Raw genomic sequence first — 23,647 nt, forward strand, 5'->3', positions numbered from 1 at the left:
GGCAAGCACTGCCTCAGGACTGGCCTGCAGGCCCAAGTGAGGGGTGGCGGGTGGGGTGTGTGTAACTATTTACCATATTGTACATTTTCACACACACACACACACACACTAACATACATGCAGACAAGCAGACAAGCCCTGGGTTGGTAAGAAAGAGAACGGCTTGTCCTCCGTCTCTCTGAAGGATAACCTCTGAAGGATAACCACTAAAGGATAACCACTAAAGGATAACCACTGAAGGATAACCACTAAAGGATAACCTTAGGCTGCTTTTGCTACCTGGTGAGGCCTTAAGCCACGTCTGTTGAATGTTGAACTGAACTCCATAGTTCTGTCAGGGTGGGACACCCAGGAAGGCAGGTACAACCAAGCAGGCTTGTTGCTAAATTGTCAGTTTGTCTGTCTCCCCCTGCTGACTTGCGACATGATAGTTTCCTCCCTTATACTGCTGTCACCCCCACCCGCCCCGCACGCAGCTCTGAGGCACAGGCCCGACGATGCCAGTCGCCTTGACAGGGTCGTAATTGGTGTTGTCACTGAGGTGGGGGTTAGGAAAGGGGGGGGGTCTGTCACTAAGGAGGGTGGGTGCGTGGGCTGGCTGTGTCAAAGCCATGTCACTGTGAACTGGGACTTGCTCCTGTCAAAAGCAAGGTCAGGGGATAATTTAATCATTAAGCATTCCTCCTCTCTTAACGTCGCTCTTCCAACCAGCCGACAACACCATATATGTCATCCTTTATCCTGATTTGGGCAGTATTTTTGCTGTGTGAGTGTGTGTGTGTGGATGGATGGATGGGTGGTGATGCCTAGTGCAGCTGCTGTAGCTGTGCCTGTCTGCTAGATGATATTCTGTGTTTGTGTGCGTAGTGATTCAGATGTCTTGTCCTCTGCTGCCCCCTATAGGTCAGAGGATGTGGAGGCCAAGGCCAAGGTAAAGCTGCCCATCATTCCTCATCTAATCATCACACACATTTACTGTACAAAATATTAATTTATTGAGGTGAAATTGATTCAAGGAAATCAGTTTATTTACTATAAATTAATTACACTTTAATCTATGGACTTTACTCAAAGCAAATAGTCTTTTTGTGCTTGTGGAAAATTCCTGAAGTCTTTTGTTAACACTCACACACAATATTTTTATATTTCTTTGCTGAACTTTATATATATGTCCCACAGTCAAATGGATAGTAGTAACAATTTTAAATTATTTACAGCTAGATTCTGTAATTATATATTTGGGAATATTTGTTTCCTCATTTAATGTTAATTAAAAAAGTGGAAATAATACTTTGCCATCTCCAGTATGTGTGGGTGGGAAGGCAGTAAAAATTGAAATGTTAGGTTTATGTTAAGGTGCACTGAGACATAATATTCTGATTGTGGCTACAGATAACCGCCCTGCTGTTCAAAGACGAGCGTTTCACAAAAGAAGGTTCCAGACGTGGTAAGAGCTGATGTCAACACAACACACTCCCAACATGAGACCAACAATCATATCTGACAGTTGTGTGTGTGTGTGTGTGTGTGTGTGCGCGCGCGCACACATATACTGCAAATGCAGTCTTAGTAGCATTTGACTGCTGACAAGCTCACTCTGCGTTATGATGCCTGTGCCCAGTTTGTCGTGTATGTGCATATGTGTGTTTGGGAGAGCGAGCGAAAGGGCTGGTCAAAAAGACTGTCACAGGGAAATAGACTCTGGCTGTTGACACAGTGCTGAGTTGTTAAACAGCTCATGCAGAGCTGCGTGTGCGTGCGCGTGTGTGTGTGTGTGTGGTGCGGCCACGTCTCTCCATGTCAGTGTGTGTCAGCTACTGTCGTCTGACCCGGGCGTCAGCGCCGGTGTTTGTGCTGGTGGGAGAGATGGAGACGGTTACACGTGTCACATCCTGTTGCCCTCGCTCGCCCGGTCCCGCGTCACTGCAGCCCACCGCACATTACCTCACACTTCACTCACTGATCCGCCACAGAGCTGGCTCGGTCAGCAGAACACACACACACACAACTATACACACACAACTACACAGCAAAGAGAATATAAAATAGACACTCTAAGGACGGCAAGCAGCACAAGGACACTGCCTGGCCTGGGTGTCTGAGGTCTCCGCTCTCTCTCCTCAGAGGACACCGCCTACTTCCTGTACAACCTGATCAACGGCATGACTGCAGAGGAGGTGCAGGCTCAGGAGGCTCAGCTGAGGCACTTCTTCCACCTGCTCAAGAGTCTGGTACGCACACACACACACACACACACACACACACACACACACACACACACACACACACACTCACTCATATTAGACTATCAGATCCCCCGCCCCCTCCACGCACGCACGCACACACACACACGTGCATAAATTCAGACACACACATATATACACACTCATATTAGACATTAATATCCAGACAAGACCCCAAACACACACACACACATATATATTCAGACACACACACACGGATATTGAGTTCATTCATAGATGTTCAGCCAGGCCATAACCTTGGTTTACACAGTGCCGATCTGAGATTAGAGATGTGAAGCGTGTCGGGGAGTAATGAGAGCTAGAATACCCATGTTCTCAGTCTCTCTTTTCAGATTGGCAATCTGGGAGCCCAGTAGAACGATCAGGTTCAGGTGATGGAGACATGCTCGTCGGCGTGTAACAGATGATTAATCTCCATCTATCCTCTCTCTGACCCTCCCAGAATATCACCATCCCCATGAACATCTACAGAGGCATCCGGAACCTTCTGGATTCTTACCAAGCCCCAGAGCTCATCAAGGTGCTGCTTATTTTAGCCTAACCTATCTTAGTTTAGCCTAGTTTAGCCTGTCAGACCATTAAGCCATCCACGTAGTCCTATGTTAGGGTGTAAGCAATAGTAGGTATTTTATTCATCCCCGAAGGGGGAATTGCAGATGTGTTAAATGGTAGTGTTAACGTAACACCAATGTTATGATACATTGTTTCAATAATGTATAATTTATGTATAACAATTATAGCATATCATTGTGACCCTTCATTTGAGTCCACAGTCATGAACATGGGCAGAATGATACATTTCTTTAGGGTGAGGGGCCCCTTGCGTCTCTCCTCAATGTTGTCGTCTTGTTTTGTTTCAGGCTGTGTTGTTCCTGGCTGAGGGCCAAACTGACGGCCCAGAACAGTCCAGCCCCAAGCTCGCTGTAAGTGTGCATGTCATACATGCCAGGATTTGGAGGGAAGGCGAATGAGTGCGTGTGGAATATGATTGTTCACACACACACATTTTTCTTGTGTGTGTTTGTTTTGTACCAGGATGCGGAAGGCAAGGTGTCTGCGCTGGAGAGGAAGCTAGCAGAGTTGAAGGCAGAAGGGAAACCTGTGGGTCCCACTCTGAAAGCACTCGTCCTGACTCTCTGCAGTGAGGAGGTGGGCCCTAACCCTAACCTACACACCCTAACCCTAACCTACACACCCTAACCCTAACCTACACACCCTAACCCTAACCTACACACCCTAACCCTAACCTACACACCCTAACCCTAGCCCTAACCTACACACCCTAACCTACACACCCTAACCCACACACCCTAACCCTAACCTACACACCCTAACCCTAACCTACACACCCTAACCTACACACCCTAACCTATACACCCTAACCTACACACCCTAACCTACACACCCTAACCCACACACCCTAACCCTAACCTACACACCCTAACCCTAGCCCTAACCTACACACCCTAACCTACACACCCTAACCCACACACCCTAACCCTAACCTACACACCCTAACCCTAACCTACACACCCTAACCTACACACCCTAACCTATACACCCTAACCTACACACCCTAACCTACACACCCTAACCCACACACCCTAACCCTAACCTACACACCCTAACCTACACACCCTAACCCACACACCCTAACCCACACACCCTAACCCTAACCTACACACCCTAACCCACACACCCTAACCCACACACCCTAACCCACATACCCTAACCCTAACCTACACACCCTAACCCACACACCCTAACCTACACACCCTAACCCTAACCCACACACCCTAGCCCTAACCTACACACCCTAACCCTAACCTACACACCCTAACCCTAACCTACACACCCTAACCCTAACCTACACACCTTAACCTACTGACCCTAACCTACACATCCTGACCCTGCTACCACACCTCACCCTATCCCTGTAGTACGATCCTACCACAGGGTCAGGGTGAGGGTCTGTTGGTTCGACACTCTTGTGATTGGCATCTCTCCTGTCCAATCAGAAACTGGACAGGGCCCTAGAGCTCAAGCAGCAGCACGAGGAAGACATGGTTGCCGGGGGTTACGCCACCCTCATCAATCTCTGCTGTCGCCTTGACAATGTGGAGGAGGCGATGAACTTAAAGAGGGAAATGTGAGTTGACGAATGAACGTGTACAAACACACACACACACACACACACTCCCACGATGCATAACTGGGAGCTATTTGTATCTATTAAAAGTTGTTAAACACCTAAGTGTCTCTTCCTTCCCAGGAGCCGTCAAGATTCCTCTGTGGCCCTGGATCCCAGCAAGTACCTGGGTCTGGTGAAGCTGCTGTCGCTGCACGGCAGAGTGGAGGGTGAGTAGGCACTGTTGGGAGCTCAGACATCACTTTAAACGCCCCTTAGAAGTGGGCTAGCCTATTGGAAAATCCTCCTCGGCAGGGACGTAGGCCTAATGTAGGTGTTTGGAGACTTTTTCCATGCTTCTTGTAAAGTGTGTGAGAGAGAGCGAGAGAGAGAGAGAGAGCTGACATGCATCTCTCAGAATTCTCCACATTAATCAACCATTATCTGAATGCCACGGTGGATTTCTCTCAGCCTATCTACGTCCCAATTACAATAACGGTGTGTTTTTCACTGTCTGTGCTTTGTGCACACAGTGACAGCAAAAATGTCTACCCTGTCTCTACTCCCTTTCTCCTGCTACCTCTCTCTCTACCTCTCCTTGTAGAGGCACGTCACTCTCCTGCTCAGAGCCTCCCCTCCCTCCCTCCTTCCCTCACTCCCTCCCCACCTCACCCGTCAGTGGGAGTAGAGGGAAATTACAGGACTCACGCTACTTTAACAGAATTACAGAAATCGGTCCTGATACTAATGGCGTATCATATTGGTAGAAAGTGCTTGAACATTTCACACACAGATTTGCATGTGAATTCAAGCAGAGGTGTGGTGGGGGGCTGGGGGGGGGGGGGGATTAGGAATTGAGGGTGGTATGTTGAAGGTGGGCTGGGGGTGGGGGCAAGGGTGGGGGGGGGAGCGGCCATTAGCCAGAGTGAGTGCGGGGGGCTTGTCATCCACATTAGCACAGCTGGCTGGTCAGGGAGCTAGCCCGCGCTCTTCGACAGCACGGCCTCCTTGAAGATCATGCCTCCTGGCACGACCGCTCTCTGGCTCTCCGCCTTTTTAATGGCTCTGTTGTTTTCCTTCCTTATTTTACCTCCATCCGCCCCCCGCCCCCCCCCCCCCACCCCCCCTCAGAGAACACCTTGCCCCAGCGAGCAGCCGCCCTCGAGGGCAGAGCCGACTGGGTCTGCCCCTAGCGCTGGTGGTGGAATGGGCTGGGATGGGCTCGTGGAAATTAGAAGGATTAATGGCCTGTGTGATGTTTGTTTACCTGGATGGAGGATAGTGGGGGGATATAGGATGCTATCTGTCCGTCAGGGAGTTCCCCTAGCCAGGCTATCAGCCTCGGCTGGCTGGGCTGATCTGCAGGCTTGGGCTCCATTTGTTCCCATCACATCCAGACCAGTGGCCATGCTGATTAGCCGTGCTGTCAGGGAAGGGAAGAGAGGAGGAGATGATCTGTCGCGCCTCTCCCCAATATTCATGCTGATGCTTTCGCATCGCTAGCTGCCTAAAATCTCGCTCTGGCCATCTGCCTTACCAGGTTGCTAATTTACATGGGGTAGCTGGCTAACAGAGATGCTAGCTTACACTGAGTACTTGGATAACAGGTCGCTAACAAGCTAACAGGTTATCATCTTGGCTAGTCAGCTAATGAGCTGTTACATTTATGCTTGTAGCGCTAATCTATAGCGCTAGCCCTCAACACGGACTGTGATAACCAGGCAAGCTTACTTGCTTGTGTTTTTCCCATCCTTGGCCTGTCACAGTGTTGTGGTGGTCTGGAGATGCAGAGATTCACCACCGTTGTCACACTGTCAGATGGGATTCAAATCCAAAACCCAGAGAGGAATAAAACATGCCAACTGTAAGAACTTGACAACCCAGGAGTCCAAAAACCACAACCAAGAAATAGCAAAAAAATAAAAAAAATAATAATAATTGCCAGCCACTTTCCCTCACCCCCCTATAACCTCTCTCCTTCCAAACTCCCCCTCGTTTTCCTCCCAGCCCTTACCCTCTCACACACGATCACAGCCCCACCTCCCAGCCCTTACCCTCTCACACACGATCACAGCCCCACCTCCCAGCCCTTACCCTCTCACACACGATCACAGCCCCACCTCCCAGCCCTTACCCTCTCACACACGATCACAGCCCCACCTCCCAGCCCTCACCCTCTCACACACGATCACAGCCCCACCTCCCAGCCCTCACCCTCTCACACACAATCACAGCCCCACCTCCCAGCCCTCACCCTCTCACACACGATCACAGCCCCACCTCCCAGCCCTCACCCTCTCACACACGATCACAGCCCCACCTCCCAGCCCTCACCCTCTCACACACGATCACAGCCCCACCTCCCAGCCCTCACCCTCTCACACACGATCACAGCCCCACCTCCCAGCCCTTACCCTCACACACGATCACAGCCCCACCTCCCAGCCCTTACCCTCTCACACACGATCACAGCCCCACCTCCCAGCCCTTACCCTCTCACACACGATCACAGCCCCACCTCCCAGCCCTTACCCTCTCACACACGATCACAGCCCCACCTCCCAGCCCTTACCCTCTCACACACGATCACAGCCCCACCTCCCAGCCCTTACCCTCTCACACACGATCACAGCCCCACCTCCCAGCCCTCACCCTCTCACACACGGTCACAGCCCCACCTCCCAGCCCTCACCCTCTCACACACGATCACAGCCCCACCTCCCAGCCCTCACCCTCTCACACACGGTCACAGCCCCACCTCCCAGCCCTCACCCTCTCACACACGATCACAGCCCCACCTCCCAGCCCTCACCCTCTCACACACGGTCACAGCCCCACCTCCCAGCCCTCACCCTCTCACACACGATCACAGCCCCACCTCCCAGCCCTCACCCTCTCACACACGATCACAGCCCCACCTCCCAGCCCTCACCCTCTCACACACGATCACAGCCCCACCTCCCAGCCCTCACCCTCTCACACACGATCACAGCCCCACCTCCCAGCCCTCACCCTCTCACACACGATCACAGCCCCACCTCCCAGCCCTTACCCTCTCACACACGATCACAGCCCCACCTCCCAGCCCTTACCCTCTCACACACGATCACAGCCCCACCTCCCAGCCCTCACCCTCTCACACACGCTCACAGCCCCACCTCCCAGCCCTCACCCTCTCACACACGATCACAGCCCCACCTCCCAGCCCTCACCCTCTCACACACGATCACAGCCCCACCTCCCAGCCCTCACCCTCTCACACACGATCACAGCCCCACCTCCCAGCCCTCACCCCATCCCGGTTTCCCTTTTTACCTCATCAAATCTGTGACAGTCACAGAGCCTGTACCTGATTTGCATAACAACAGTGGGGAAATGAGTGGAGGGCGTGGAGATGGAGAGGCAGACTGGAATTTGGATGCCAAAGCACTCACCAGTGGCCCTGTGTGTGTGTGTGTGTGTGCCCGGTGTGTTTGTGACTGTGTGCGTGCCTTCCAGTGTCATCGCCTTCACCACTGAGTGAAACAGTGTGGATTAAGAGGTGTAATAGCCAGGGAACTCGCCTGCCAGGGGCATTGTTGAGGGATCATTGGATCTGAATGCCTCCCACACCTGGGTGCGCTGCTCGGCTAGCTGGCTGGCCCTGCTCTGGTACGGGAGAGTCAGCCCCACAAGCAGCAGGAGAGAGGGGCAGTTTGAACACATGCAACTCCAGTGAAGCTGGAAGTTGCATGCCAGCAGTTATCAGGGCCAAAGCAAATGATAGTACGCTTTGTTGTTGTCAATGTTGTAGTACTCTCTTTCCGTGTTTTGTGGGTGTGTGTGTGTAGATTCTGCGGTGTGTGTAAATGTGGGTTCTACGTGGTGCGGTTGAATGCTTTGTTGCTCCCTCTCTCCCTCTCCCTCTCTCTCTCCCTCTATCTCTCCCTCTCTCTCTCCCTCTATCTCACCCTCTATCTCACACTCTCCCTCTATCTCACACTCTCCCTCTCTCTCTCCCTCTATCTCACACTCTCTCCCTCCCTCGCTCTCTCTCTCCCTCCCTATCTCTCTCTGCGTCGGGCCAGGCTGCGATGATTAGTATCGCGGGTGCAAACAGACCCTATCGGTATCAGCCCATTAGCTGGCCTTTAAACACAGTGTAAACACATCTTAATTATCTGGCCCTGCGACAGAGCAGCTGCCTCTGCCTGCTCTCCATCTCCCTCAGCCAGATGGGAGCCCGGCCCGCTAAAAAGCACCCATTACGGGGCCGTGTGGCGCCCGTGCCCGCCGCCAGGGCATGGCGAGGGCACGGCGGGCACCCGGCGCATACCTATAATTTACCCTCCACGCTTTCCACACGGACACGACAAAAAACGGCCCCCATTGTGGGGGCCCGGTAATTGTAGTCTCGTTTAGAAATGCAAGTAGCAATTAGCTGGGAATTGGCATTATACGGCCAGATTCGCATCCCTGCTGGGTGCAAAATGCTGTTTTAATAGCAGTTTGTTTTCCCCACATGAAATTATCTAAGGGGCCTTTTATCACATTCACACACCCTTCTCTCCCTCTCTCTTTCTCCTTCTAATCCCCTCTTCTCTCTCTCTCCCTCTTTCCCTCCTTGCTCTTTCTCTCACTTGTTCTCTCCCTCCCTCTCTCTCTCATTTGGGAGAACGGATACTAGGCTCAAAAAACTCTCCCAAACTGCCACATAAGAGTGTAGCCCTTAGGATAAGGATTGTCTTTTGTGCAAAGATATCACAGTTGGCTGTGCATCCTACGCCGTATCGTTCCCTAACCCTCATACTCATGTGGGGATTCCAGAGACGAGAGGGGGTATAACCGGCCTAGAGTTTGTAAATGTATTGTCCCTTTCGAACATCTTCAACTTTATCCTCCCCTCCCTCTCCCTCTCCTCCGTTGCAGAGGCGGTAGACATGCTGAAGGAGATGAAGGAGATGGAGGTGGCCATCACGGACACCACCGTCACCTTGATGTTCCACGTCCTTAATGCCACCAAGGAGAAAGGCCCCGACGTGGTCAGGAGACTCCAGGACACCATCTTCGCTCTGGGATTGGCCAAGCCCTCTGCCAACCTCTGCTCCCCTCTCATTTCCGCCTACCTGCAGAGGTGAGAACATACAAGACTGTGTACACACACAACATTTAGTCATTCAGCAGACGCTCTTATCCCCCCCCCCCGACTCTGCGTCCTTATTGGCCCTGGGATCGGTGCCAGCCCGCCTTCTACAGTTTGTCCCGACGATCATGACCAGAGGTGCATTCTGGGTCAGCGCCTCAGACAGAGAGAGGATTTGGACACGGCCTGGGAGGGGCTGGGTGTGGGGGTAACATGGTTGGGGTTGGGGGGGGGGGGTCACAGGACTGCTTTGTGCTTGTTTGTGTGCGGAGATCAACCAGCAGCTGCTGCCCCCCCCTAACCATGACCTCCCTCTCCCTCATTTCCATAAAGCAGAGTCCTGCTAGCATTACCGGCGATGGCTATCAATGCCTTCTCGCTAAAACGCTAATATGCAAATAGGCTTCTTTGAGCGTTGGCCTCACGGCCCCTATAGCCCCGCCCCCTGGGCCTGTATTCAGCTCTATTTGTCAGAACGGCTTTTAAGTAGATCATCTCATTTGCATGTTAATTATGTACCGAGCACTAATTGCTGGACTTGCCACAGCCGTGCAGTGCTCTGCAAGAAGGCGCCCCCCCCCACCTACACAAACACCCCGACTCACACGCACACCCCTGACCCTCAATGTACCCCTACATGCAGGGGGAGAGAAAGGGGGGCCAACTGTGCACCTTCACACAGTTTGTTTTCACACACACTGCGTGCCCCCCTGGGGTTGTTTGTTTTGCTGTCAGTCACGGCTCCACAAACACAGCGACCAGGTTCGCACGTTAATTGCTGCCGTCTCTGAGATTAGCTTGGTAATTTCCCCCCCCCAGGTTCATTAGCAGCTATGAAAACAAAGGAAGAGATCTCTCTCTCTCTTTCTCTCTCTCTCTGTCTCTCTCTCTCTCTGTCTCTCTCTCTCTCTCTCTCTGTCTCTCTCTCTCTCCCTCTCTCTCTCTCTCTCTCTCTGTCTCTATGTCTCTCTGTCTCTCTCCCTCCTTCTCTCCTCCTCTGTAGTTGGTAGATTGTCATTATTTTTTTTACTGTAGCCATCGAGCGTGTAAAAGTTTCATCGAATTTAGCAAAAAAAAAAAAGGAAAGGTAGAGAAAAGCCACCATTACCCGTCTGTCAGGGTGGCGGGGGCTTCTGAAGAGAGTCAGGTTTCTCTTTCTATTCACGTTTCGTTCCCCTCTTTTTTTTAACGTCATCTTTCATTTTTAATCGCTCTACTTATCCGTCCAAATATCCCCCCCCTTCTTCCCTCTCACCCCTCCTCTCTCTTCTCCTCCCTTTCTCAGTCTCATCCCCTTCCCGCTCCCACTGTTCTCTCCGTCATTCAGCGTCGGCGTCTTCCGCGGCGTGAGGACAAAGCGCCGTGTCACTCTCCCGCCGCTGTCTCATCACTGTGTCAGCAGTAATGACTTAATGAACACTTCTCCCCCAGATTAGCGCTGACAGCCCGTCAGCGCGTTCCTACCGTTAGCCTGGGCTCAGCCCCGCGCTGCAGAGAAAGGCTATCCGCTAGGCTAACCGCTAGGCTAACCGCCTCTCAGGAGTTATAGCCACGATTAACGCCCCGGATGCTAATGAGCCTAACAAAGGGAGGATGGCAGGAGCTGTTCTTGTGCAGTGAGAGAGAGAGGAGGGGATCAGATGAATAGACAGACCGTGAAGAAGAGGAGGAGGAGGAAGAGAGCTGTCAGAAGACTGCGGATTGGAGATGGAGAGCAGCGCAGGAAGAACTCCCACTCCCTAGCGATCTATTCTTCCGACGTAGACTAGTGTGGGACAGATAAATAGGCTTACCTCAAGTGAGGAGACAGAATGGCGCAAGCTGCATTTCGTGTGTGTGTGTGTATGCGTGCGCTCGCACGGGCTCGTGACAACCTGACACTCAGCGAGCTAGAAATGTCATGATTGGCGCGCTCACATTCACACAGATCCTTAGATCCAGACCTCTTTCCTGAGGGACAGTGGTGTGATAACAGGTCTTCCAGTCTGCAGGGAACAAAAGAGGGGAGAGGGGCGAGGAAGAAGGGAATGAAATGAAATGAGCTTTCTTGTCTAATCCTTCAGGTTCTTTGGGTAAAGCACTTGCCTCTTCTTTTTTCTTTTTTTGGTCTATCTCCTTCTTTCACAACTTAATTGGTTGGAAAGTGCTTGACATGCAAAGTTGGTGACATTAACGGAGGGTTGGGGGTGGGGGGGAACGACGTGTTTGAGGAAATCGTAACGCAAGTGACAGCTAAATTGTACCTAGGGGAAATTATGAAGCCTTCAACATGGTTAGTTCCACTCTGGAGGGGAAGAGGGGGCATAATTGCGATGCCGGTCGCTTTTCCTCAACTGACTGGGGGGGGGGGTTTCTTTCCCCCGTAAGAAGGGGTCTAGTGAGGTTGGGAGGAGTGGGATCGGGATGGATGGAGGTAGAGAGGTTTAAACCATCAGTCAGCTATTCAGACCTGGTTTTCTGGCTCAGGACACACAGAGAATCACAGTGCTTCGTTCCAGAGGCGGTCTGCTCTTGTGGTGCACACACACACACATAAACACATATGCTACTCAAGCCAACGTCCACAGGATTCATTTCCAGGAAAGTTTCTCTCCAAAGCAAAAGCTTTTTCTTTTCTTTTTTTTTTTGATAAAGCCGAAAATGCTTCCCCCCCCCACTCACTCACACACACACAAACACCCCCCCCCCCCCCCCAGCACCCACTACGCACAAACACAACTGAATCTCTACATTTCTCTCCTCTGTTGCTGTTACTGTCACTCGCCCCTGAGTGCTGTTCAATCAGGGAGCTGCTGGTTGAATTGGCTCTTGACTCTCCCGGTTGATGAATAATGTTGTGCCTCTTCATTTCAATTAGAAGCGATTGCCTGAGAGCCCAGTTGACGTTCCCGACTCAATCACTCATCCTGTGTGTGTGGTGCCCTCCCTCCTCCATCCTCCCTTTCCCCCCCTCCACCCCCCTCTCACCGCCTTGTTGAGGCCCCCACAGCAAGGTCACTCTTTCATATTTTTCACGTGTAGGGTGGGTTTAGACATGGTTCTGGGCCCCAACTATATAATCTCAACAGTTGAAAACACTTCAGAAATTACACCTGCTACCGCCCCCACCCCGCCACACACACACACCCCTCCCGCTCGCTTTCCTGACCCCCCCCCCCCCCCCCCCCTCAGCCTCCAAGCCGAGCCCCTATCTGCTTTGACCTCTGTTTGATTGGCATGGTAATAAGCCAATCAGCGCATTGACGGAGGCACAGTAACAATAGAAGGATTGGAGTGGTGTTTTCCCCCCGACGCCCCGTTCTCTCTCAATCTCTTTATCTCTCCATCTGACCTCCTGTCAAGAGGAAGGGAGGAGGAGGAACGGGGGGGGGGGGGGCACATTTTGTTGCCATGTTCCTTTAATTCCGCAGCTGGGGGGAGAAGTCAGCGAGGAAGGGGTGAGGTCAGCGAGGAAGGGGTGAGGCCCGGGAAACTGACAGAATTGAGATACAAGCAAGAGGCTAAAGATCAGTAGAGGTCATCTCTCCTTTTTCTCTCCGGTCATTAGCCGTGCCAGACAGGTGTGTGTGTGTGAGAGTGGGTGTGTGTGGGTGGGTGGCTCTTGTATAAGAACTCATCTCCTCCTCCACCTGTCATAGATTAAAAGACCCCTTTGTTGCTGCAGGTCCCAGTGTTCTGTATGGGAAGGTCAAAGGTCAAGGCTTGGAATAGACTTGTCTGTGGCTCCATAGAGCTGGACATGTTTAATTGTAACGTTCTGACAGCCTTTTTCCCTCTTTTTGTCTGTTTGTGTGTCCGTGTGTCCGTGTCCGTGTGTGTGTCCGTGTGTCTGTGTGTCTGTGTGTCCGTGTGTGTGTGTGTATGTCTCAGTAAGGACCTGTCTGGGGCCCTGGATGCTGCCACAGAGTGTCAGAAGCAGTACGGTCAGCTTCCTCGTATCCATGACATCATCGTCGCCCTGGTGGAGACGGGAGACACCGAGCAGCTGCAGAAAGGTTCCTCCTTCATCTCTCCTCATCCCTCTCCATCTCTCCTCATCCCTCTCCATCTCTCCTCATCCCCCTCCATCTCTCCTCATCCTCCTTCATCTCTCCTCATCCCCCTCCATCTCTCCTCATCCTTCTCTCCTCATCCTTCTCTCCTCATCCCTCTCCATCTCTCCTCATCCCTCTCCATCTCTCCTCATCCCTCTCCATCTCTCCTCATCCCCCTCCATCTCTCCTCATCCCTCGCCATCTCTCCTCATCCCTCTCCATCTCTCCTCATCCCCCTCCATCTCTCCTCATCCCTCTCCATCTCTCCTCATCCCCCTCCATCTCTCCTCATCCTTCTCTCCTCATCCTTCTCTCCTCATCCCTCTCCATCTCTCCTCATCCCTCTTCATCTCTCCTCATCCCTCTCCATCTCTCCTCATCCATCTCTCCTCATCCTCATCCTTCTCTCCTCATCCTTCTCTCCTCATCCCTCTCCATCTCTCCTCATCCCTCTTCATCTCTCCTCATCCCTCTCCATCTCTCCTCATCCTTCTCTCCTCATCCCTCTTCATCTCTCCTCATCCTTCTCTCCTCATCCCTCTTCATCTCTCCTCATCCTTCTCTCCTCATCCCTCTTCATCTCTCCTCATTCCTCTCCATCTCTCCTCATCCTTCTCTCCTCATCCCTCTCCATCTCTCCTCATCCTTCTCTCCTCATCCCTCTTCATCTCTCCTCATTCCTCTCCATCTCTCCTCATCCTTCTCTCCTCATCCCTCTCCATCTCTCCTCATCCTTCTCTCCTCATCCCTCTTCATCTCTCCACATCCCCCTCCATCTCTCCTCATCCCCCTCCATCTCTCCTCATCCCCCTCCATCTCTCCTCATCCATCCCTCTACCCACCCTCTCCCAGGGTGTGGAGGGTCTTTGAAGAGCGCATGAAGAGTTGTCAGTGCGTTACGTTCATATGAGTGCCTGTGTGTGTGTGTGTGTGTGTGTGTACGCACACACGTGTGAGAAGCAGTGATGGAGTGATGAGCCACTGGGGCCTTTGGCTTCGCTGGTCAGCCATCCCCCTGCCACCCCCTGTGGTGATCTTTATTAAAGAGCCGCTCAGAGCAGGGGCCCAGGGCCACTCTGAAGGACGGAGCCCGATCATGAATTTAATAGTGTGGTGCTCTCGACACGAGGGCGGCCGCAGGGTTAACTCTGCCGGGCGTTGGGGGGCGAGTGGGTGTGGAGTGTTGGGGAGGGGAGGACCTCTGCGTGTGTCGAGCACCACTCCAAACACACACACACACACACACACACATAGCATACCCCGCCCTCCACTCTCACCCCTGAGAGGGGCATTGCCCTCAAGGGGGGTCAAGCCTATTGATGCCCTCTTTAGGTGGAAACGTCCCCCTATTTAAAAACACACTCCTCCTCTGCTCTAGTCTGGGATCTCTGTACCTAAAAACACACACTGCTGGCTCTGAATCAGCTTACCCGCTCCACACACTTATCTCTGCATATCAGGTTCTGGCCAGATGTAGATGTTGGAGCTCACACACACACACACGCACACACACACACAAAACTCACACACACAAAGATCAGCAGTACACTTACACATGCGACCAAACACACGAAACCGACAATTATACCCAGACAAGCACACACACACCAATGTTGTGTGTGTGTGTGTGTGTGTGTGTGTGTGCATGCAGATGAGCTCCCACCTGGCTCCACCTGGCCAGAGCCTGATATGCAGAGATAGGATTGAGAGCTGGAAGTGCTGACTGACGCTCTTTGAGAAGTTCAGGGCTCAGAAAGCCAGGCGGCTTAGCTGTTCAATAGGGAGTGGAAGAATGCAGAAGGAGAGAGAGCGAACATGTGTGTGTGCGCATATCTTCCCATGTGTGTTTGTGCCTGTAACTTGTGTGTTTCATTCTGTTCCCCCACTTTCACACCCTCCCTTCATGTCTCTCTCTCCCACTCTCTCTCTGTCCCTCTCTCCAGCCATGGACTTTGTGAGCCAGGAGCGTGGTGAGATGACAATGCTGTACGACCTGTTCTTCGGCTTCATGCAGACTGGACGCTACCGCGAGGCCCGCAAAATCATCGAGGTGGGACCAGTGAGACACATTGTGACGGCCCGGCTATGAAAGGCTTTAATTACTACACAGTAATAACTTTCACCACCGAATGAGATCGGGCCTAAATCTGAACTAATTCCATTCAGAGGAATACAATGGGCCATGCTACCAAGTGGGACTGGTGTGTAAGTGTGTGTAAGTGTGTTTGTGTGCGCTACACATCTGTGTGTGTGTGTGTGTGTGAGTTAGGGTTTGTGTGAGGTAGATGTGACGTGTAACGGTTCTAGAAGAGGAGGCCGAGTTGCAGGAGAGAGTTGAAGTGGCTACACATCTGTGTGTGTGTGTGTGTGTGTGTGTGTGTGTGTGTGTGTGTGTGTGTGTGTGTGTGAGTTAGGGTTTGTGTGAGGCGCAGTGTGTGTATTTCAGGGAGGGGTTTGGTCGCAGGGGTGGTCTCTCTGGTCTAGACTGGGACGGTCTCTTTGGACTGGATGGTATCTCTCAGTGGAGAGGGTCTCTGTGGACTGGACGGGATCTCCCAGTGGAGAGCTCCCAACATGCCCCGTTACTAAAACACGAGTCGTTTTCCATGTCTTTTGTTCTGTGCACTCTTCTGCCTCCACTTTCAGCCAGCTCCCCTGACACACACCTACACACACACACACACACACACACACACACACACACAACCCAGAAGTGTGCTCCTCCGCAGTGAAACACTGTTCTGAACTAAACCATTCAGATGTTTAATTACCCAAGCATTCTAATCTCTGGTCTGAATTCCCAGTCCACCTGGAGATGACTGGCTGGATGCACGCTGGCGGAGGGATGGATTAGTGCTGAGGCCTGTGTGTTTCTGCTTGTGTGTGTTTCTGCCTGTGTGTGTTTCTGCCTGTGTGTGTTTCTGCCTGTGTGTTTCTGCTTGTGTGTGTTTCTGCCTGTGTGTGTTTCTGCCTGTGTGTGTTTCTGCCTGTGTGTGTTTCTGCCTGTGTGTGTTTCTGCCTGTGTGTGTTTCTGCCTGTGTGTGTTTCTGCCTGTGTGTGTTTCTGCCTGTGTGTGTTTCTGCCTGTGTGTGTTTCTGCCTGTGTGTGTTTCTGCCTGTGTGTGTTTCTGCCTGTGTGTGTTTCTGCCTGTGTGTGTTTCTGTCTGTGTGTGTTTCTGCCTGTGTGTTTCTGGACCACCTTTCCACATCGCCAGTCACTCCTCTCTTCCTATTTCTATTAAAGTCAGGATAGTTTCAGCTGTTGTCGTGTCTCCAAAGCCCTCCAGCCAGCCTCGACGTCACAGACGCTTCACTGTGGTGGCCGATGTTAAGATGCCTGTTCAGACCACAGGAAGCGCTGTCATTCAGTTCTTTATCTGGGCCCTATCTCTTCTTTCTCTCTATATCTATCTGAGTGAGGAGTGATGATATGGATCAACCCTGTGTTTCACACAGGAGATCAGGAGTTTTGGATGACCGGTAACACTCAAAGATTCTCAGCAGCTTGTGGGGACACACTCTGTCCTTGGATTTGGAGCTGTTATGATGGCTCCAAACCCTCTTAAGTGTCGACACGCTGTTTATTTCGGACGTGAATATCCCCGTCACAATGGGACTTAAAGGGTTGCGGGCGTCCCTGAGTGACATCCTGACCTAAGCGTGGGAGGGCTTACCGCGCTTGGAGGCTTGATGTTTAGTGAGTATTGTAGTCTCATCCCCAACCCAAGCGCTCTTGAATTGGAAAAGCCTACTGCTAAAGTGAGGGATGGAGAATTAGAACTGTGTGTGCCTGATGGAGGTTGTGTGTGTGTGTGTGTGTGTGTGTGTGTGTGTGTGTGTGTGTGTGTGTGTGTGTGTGTGTGTGTGTGTGTGTGTGTGTGTGTGTGTGTGTGTGTGTGTGTGTGTGTGTGTGTGTGTGTGTGTGTGTGTGTGTGTGTGTGTGTGGTGTAGAAGGTCACTGTAGCCAAACAAGCTCTCAGTCTTTCACCAAAGGGACCCAATGATTATCTCAGTCAATCTGGGTGAGGCCAGATGAGGTCACTGATAACTGTCATCTATCTCTGTACAGCTCTCACACACACACACACACACACACACCACCTCTACCTGTTCGTCTCTGAGTCTCGAGTGCCTTTAGCAGCAGGTTCATGTTTGGTATAATTGCGAGGTTATTAATTGCAGGTAATTAAATGAAATGCAAGAGAAATGTGGGCAAATTTCTGAAATGGTCCAGGTTAGGTGGTATTGTTGAGGGGTGGGTGCCATTAGATAGGTGTGTGTGTGTGTGCGCATGTGTGTGTGTGTGTGAGAGAGAGAGAGAACGAGGTAGAGGAAGGTTTGGAGGGGTCAGGTAGCTGTGTCCGTGTTGGTAGCAGATCACATTTAAACATGTAGAATTGAGACAATGTAGGGAGGAACATGAGGACCATTTGAGTAGCCTTTTGTGTGTGGGGGTTTTTGTTGCGCTTGCTTGCTTGCGCGTGTGTGTTTGATACAAGGCTGTTTTGGCACTCAGGCCTTCAGACTGTCTAGTGAAAGAGGGCTGATTTGTGAAAGCTACAAAGCAGCAGGCAGGCAGGAGATTGTCTTAATAATCTGACCTAGATGTCCTTTTGAGGACCGGAGAAGGCTGGAAGTGAAAAGGGAGAGTGTGTGAGTGTGTGGTCTGATCCCTGTGGGTTTATCCTATGCCCGGGAAGATTTGCCCTGGGGGGCTTAGATCCCTGGCCAGGGTTGGTGGGGGCTTCTGGGAGATTTAAGAAGCAAAGCATATTAAAAAAAAAAAAAAAAAAAAAAAAAAGGATGTACCACTCTCTCGGTCTTACTTACTAAGCAGATTAGACGCCATGGAGAAGAGAACAAATTTTAATTTGTCCCTTTTGACTGGTTGTGTAAGAACATAATGCGCGAGGCCAGCAGGCTGGACTGGAGGGTCCAGTGTGATATTGCTCCAGTAAAGGGCCCCTCGAGGGATTGAGACTGAGCGATCTCCATCCCAGCCAGATTAAGGCAGTTGGAGATCTTGCTCGTCGCAGGATTACAGGAACGTGATCGCTCCGGGGGAGGGGCAGAGGGGCAACCAACTCCTAAAGATTGATGCAGCATCCTGATGAAATCCTGATCACTGCTAACCCCCCCCCACCCCCCTAACACACACACACCTCCCCAATCAGGCCAGATCCACACAAGCCTATATCCTATCCTCCATATCATAATGCCATATCTGCCATTAATACATAACATTTAACCTAAAAGGCCCTTTTGATGTGTTGACAATGAATTATATTTGACCATGAATGCTTTCTCATCAGCACCACACTGTACTATCTCGCCTTTCCATGCCCCATCAATTTATGAGCTGCACTGAAAGACTGAAAGTTATATTTAGTTTGTGCGTTGTGTTGAATATGGTGCTGGGGGTGAAGCATGGTGGTTGGAGTCAACCGAGCCTGTTACTAGGTGATTTAGCAGGAAGTGTTGTTACCAGATGACTTCCTGTGTAACTTCCTGTGTAACTTCCTGCTCCTCCAGACTCCTGGGCTCAGGGCTCGTCCCGGGAGGTTCCAGTGGTACGCCCAGAAATGCATCTCTGGCAAAAAAGTGAGACACATGCACTTACACATCGAACCCTGTACTACCACCTTCATCACACACACACACACACACACACACACACACACACACACACACACACACACACACACACACACACACACCAGTCTGATGTGTGTGTGTCTCCTTTTCCAGATGGAGGCTCTGGAAAACATGGTGGACATGACAGCAAAGTTGTTTGAGTGTGACCGTGACGAGATGTACAGCTACATACTCCGACTCTGCAGTAAGTACACCTGGCATGACCCCATGACTAACAGCTCAACTCAGGGAGGGGTCAGGGTTAGGCAGTGAGGGGGTGGCAGTGTGAGAGGTCAGGGTTAGACAGTGAGGGGGTGGCAGTGCGAGGGGTCAGGGTTAGACAGTGAGGGGCTGGCAGTGTGAGGGGTCAGGGTTAGACAGTGAGGGGGTGGCAGTGTGAGGGGTCAGGGTTAGACAGTGAGGGGGTGGCAGTGCGAGGGGTCAGGGTTAGACAGTGAGGGGGTGGCAGTGTGATTAGATTACAGCGCTGATTGGAGGAATTGAGCTGTTTCTGTCTGAGTTAAAGCCCTCAGAGCACATCTGCTGCCTGCGGCCTGTTAGAGTCCCAGTGTTTAAGTGTTCGTCTGATGACCAGATTAGACGCTCACGCAGACTGATTGCTCTCTCTCAGCACGCCATGCCTCTCCTGCCCCCTTCTCTGCCCCCTTCTCTGCCCCCTTCTCTGCCCCCTTCTCTGTCTCCTTCTCTGCCCCCTTCTCTGCCTGCTTCTCTGCCCCCTTCTCTGTCCCCTTCTCTGCCCCCTTCTCTGCCCCCTTCTCTGCCCCCTTCTCTGCCCGCTTCTCTGCCCCCTTCTCTGTCCCCTTCTCTGCCCCCCTGTGAGTGCGTGTGGGCGCATGTTCTCTGGACGCACACTGATTACTGTCCCCTCTCTCTCTCCCCCCCCCCAGGGGACACCAACGACTGGCGCAAGGCAGAGGCCACCTGGACCAAGATGCAGGAGGAGAACATCATCCCAAGGCCCCGGACCCTGCGCTTGCTGGCTGACATCCTCAAGACCAACGGCCAGGAGGTGCCCTTCCAGGTGCCTGAGGTAAATACCACTGGGTTCAATCTGGCCCTACGACATCTGTGTAGGAGCACTAAAGTCCTTCTGGGAGTATGAACATTGGAGCCCGGTTTGGATCAACCATGACCCTTGACCCAGTTGTTGTATGGTTGTAACCCCCCCTGTTCCTTAAATGCAGTGGGATTTAGATTCCAGGCGAGTTGAGATGCATTTTGATCTGAGGGTGGGAATCACAACCACAGTGGTTGTGATTGACGCCGGACTCATTTGTGGTGGCTGAGTGCCGCTGTTCGGTCACGGTCTGCAGGCTCCTCTCCCAGCCTGGCCGTGTCTCAGAGCCCGGAACGTTCCACCCTCATGACTGCTCCCTCACCTCCTTACATCTTTAAAAGCATTCGCAGTGGAATAAATTATTCTCCATTTGGGTGGATGTGTGCTGGGGGGGGAGGGGGGAGCCCCGGGGCTAGACGAGACAGGAAGTGAAGGCTTGTTGCCCGCGGAGATGACCCCGGTGACCTCACGGGCTCCAGAGTTGTCACCCCCTGCATCCTCCTCCTCTCTCGACTACCCCGGTCTAATTTGCCCCCAGCCAGCACAACTTAACCCCCTCCCCCGACGGCCATTAGGGTGACTGAACATCGCCCTAACACGCACTCTCCACATTACATACTGTCACACACACACACACACAAACACACACAGGAAGGCACGTACGAATTTCCAGGGACAGGCCTAGCACATTGCATGGTGATGGTGGAGGGCTGGTTAGCTTCTGTACAATGGTACAGTCCTGCAGGCCATGCCCTCCTCCCCTCCCATTAAAACATGCGGGCAGTATTGCTGTCGCCGTTGACTCTCTGCTGCTCGTGCTTGTTTGTGTGTCCAGGTGTGGTACGAGCAGAGCCCGAAGGGAGAGGCCGGCCCTGAGGCTGAGCGGACGGAGGCCAGAGCTGCCAAGTCACCCAACATGCTCACTGACAACAGCAACGACCACAAGTTTCGCATTCTCACCCTGTGCAAGAAGGGCATGGCTAAAGGTAGGCAGATCAACGGCTTCTGGCAGGGAGATGCTGTTGGTTGATGAGGGAATGAGGTCTGTCTCCCATTGGTCCATAAAACTCAAACTTGGATGCTTGTTGTCTTTGTTTTCTCTCTCTCTCTCCCCATCTCTCTGTCCCTCTCTTTGTCTCTCTCCGTCTCGCCCTTTCTCTCTCCCTCTCTCTCTCTCTCTCTCTCCCCATCTCTCTGTCCCTCTCTTTGTCTCTCTCCGTCTCACCCTTTCTCTCCCTCTCTCTCTCCCCATCTCTCTGTCCCTCTCTTTGTCTCTCTCCGTCTCGCCCTTTCTCTCTCTCTGTCTCGGTCTGTCTCTGTCTGTCTGTCTCTCTAGAGGCCTATGGCGTGCTGAAGGACGCCGATGTGAATGGCGTGACTCTGGGCCCCGCCCACTACAACAGTCTGATCAAAGTCCTGCTAGCCGAGGGCAACATGGAGGACGCCATGGTGGTCAAAGACATGTAAGTTCCTGTCCCCTTCTCCTCTCAGTCTACTCTGCGTCCCCTCACCATCACTGCTCCACATTCAACCTTCCAGATCCCCTCTCAGGAGAGGGTTAGGGGTCAGAGGGTGTTTCCCCCTTCCCTCCTCCACTGTTCTGCTTCCGCTGTCCTCGTACCGTCAGAGATGACCTCGCTGAGATGACCTCGCTGAGATGACTTTGCTGTAATTGTTTTGTTGAACCCTAACCTGCACTGCACATGAACAGCAGTTGAAATTCTAAACTTACAATTCCAATTGCAGATTAATTTAGGTTATTCTGAGAAGCAGATGACTAGTGCAAAAAATGCTGTTCATCCACTGATTAGTAAAGTATTGAATGCAGGGTTTTTTGGGGGCTTTGAAGTATTCGTAGCAAGGTTGGGCCCCCCTGGCAATTGAGATTTGAATCAGGACAGAGATGACCTGCTCCTAGTCCTTGTATAATCCTCTCCTCCTTTCCTATTCCTTCTCCCTTTCTCTTCCCTTCATCTCCTCCTCCTCTCTTCTCCCTGACCCTGGCTTGTTGGTTTCTATCGGTCATTTTGGCCCAAACCCAAACAGTATGGAGAGAGGGGAGGGGTCAGTTTTAATCATGTACGAGGATGATGAAGAAGCCAGTGCAGTATTAATTCCCCAGTGTCGATAATGCCCCGTCTCAAGTGTGCGAGGGGCTAGGATAGAGAGGTGGGAGGGGGGGGGGGGGTGTGGGGGGTGGTGAGTAGAATTGAGCAGCGGAGCTCTTATGCTGAGATTAAGGGGATTGGAACAAGCGTGATGAGGGAAAGGAGAGAGGGGAGGGGTGGAGGAGGGGGAGGTCAACGATCTACTGTCTGGAGTACCTTCCCCAGAGAGAGAGAGAGGGGTGAGGGGGGAGAGAGAGAATGAGAGAGAGGGAGAGGGTGTGAGAGAGACTGAGACACAGAGAGAGAGAGAGAGAGAGAGAGAGAGAGAGAGAGAGATGGATGGATGGGATGACTACAGGGACAGGGCCGCGGGAATTTTCTTAAAACTGATAAGGATAACTGTGACCCCCGGTCTCCACGGCAATCTGTCGACGACCCGAGCTGGAGCTGGCGCTGGCGGTCGCCGCGGCGATAAGGAGCAGCCGGCTGATGCTCAATTGAGCGGCCAGATTAATCCGGTCAGGGTCCTGTAATAAAAAAAGAAGAGTTTGATTGAGGTTTTAGTAGCTGTGAAATGAAAAAGAGGACTGAAAGGACAGGGGATGGAGGGTGGAGGGAGGAGGGAGGGATGAGCGAAAGGGGGAGCAGGAGGTGGCGTGTACTATGCTCTGAGCACCGCTGAAGCTTCTGTTCCCCTGCCTGGCCCCGTACACACACACGCACACACACACACACACAGGGAGAGAGAGTAGTTGAGGATGCATCCTTCCCACCTAACAAAGGGACACTGTCCTTTTGTTCGGTCGTGACCAGACGTTACACGCAGACACAGAGAGATGTGCCCCATTTCAGTCCTGATCCTGCTCTCTAAACACATCCTCCCTCTCTCGTTTTCATCCCTCTCTCCGTGGGCCTCCGCTCTCCTTCCATCCCCTTACTCTCCCAGTTTATTCTCTACATGCTGTCGTCTTGCTGTTTTCATCTTTGAGAATGGTTCTCCGTGATATTTGCTTGTTCCTCAAAGGTTGAGAGGCGAGCCGTCCCCCATCTGAAGTGAGAATTACATCCTGCTGACATGGATCCATTTATGTGTCCAATCATTGGTCTTCCTGTCCACCCTCCCCCCCCCCCCCCCCCCCCCCACAGTGCTGTATCCCGGATCCCTCGATTCCACCTGAACGACATCGCCTCCAGCCTCCTGGTCATCACTCAGGCCAAGAAAGACCAGGTCAAAGGTTAGACAAAACACACATGCAAACCACACACTCCTTCACAGTGTC

At 52.1% G+C, this 23,647-nt stretch overlaps 1 protein-coding gene across 1 annotated transcript in view; it reads left to right on the top strand.

Moving 5' to 3' along the window:
- lrpprc (leucine-rich pentatricopeptide repeat containing) overlaps window positions 1-23,647 on the top strand; it is a 41,093-nt gene that overhangs the window by 10,361 nt on the left and 7,085 nt on the right. Inside the window, exons 15-31 of the mRNA XM_067236873.1 lie at window positions 904-931; window positions 1,393-1,447; window positions 2,125-2,231; window positions 2,707-2,784; window positions 3,125-3,187; window positions 3,300-3,413; window positions 4,283-4,413; window positions 4,537-4,622; window positions 9,301-9,505; window positions 13,385-13,509; window positions 15,492-15,598; window positions 19,080-19,148; window positions 19,296-19,386; window positions 20,090-20,232; window positions 21,095-21,245; window positions 21,596-21,722; window positions 23,514-23,602. Coding sequence (XP_067092974.1) covers window positions 904-931; window positions 1,393-1,447; window positions 2,125-2,231; window positions 2,707-2,784; window positions 3,125-3,187; window positions 3,300-3,413; window positions 4,283-4,413; window positions 4,537-4,622; window positions 9,301-9,505; window positions 13,385-13,509; window positions 15,492-15,598; window positions 19,080-19,148; window positions 19,296-19,386; window positions 20,090-20,232; window positions 21,095-21,245; window positions 21,596-21,722; window positions 23,514-23,602 — 1,769 coding nt within the window. The remainder of the gene's footprint in view (window positions 1-903; window positions 932-1,392; window positions 1,448-2,124; window positions 2,232-2,706; window positions 2,785-3,124; window positions 3,188-3,299; window positions 3,414-4,282; window positions 4,414-4,536; window positions 4,623-9,300; window positions 9,506-13,384; window positions 13,510-15,491; window positions 15,599-19,079; window positions 19,149-19,295; window positions 19,387-20,089; window positions 20,233-21,094; window positions 21,246-21,595; window positions 21,723-23,513; window positions 23,603-23,647) is intronic.

The sequence above is a fragment of the Osmerus mordax genome, chromosome 5, assembly GCF_038355195.1.
Source record: "Osmerus mordax isolate fOsmMor3 chromosome 5, fOsmMor3.pri, whole genome shotgun sequence".
Classification (NCBI taxonomy): domain Eukaryota; kingdom Metazoa; phylum Chordata; class Actinopteri; order Osmeriformes; family Osmeridae; genus Osmerus; species Osmerus mordax.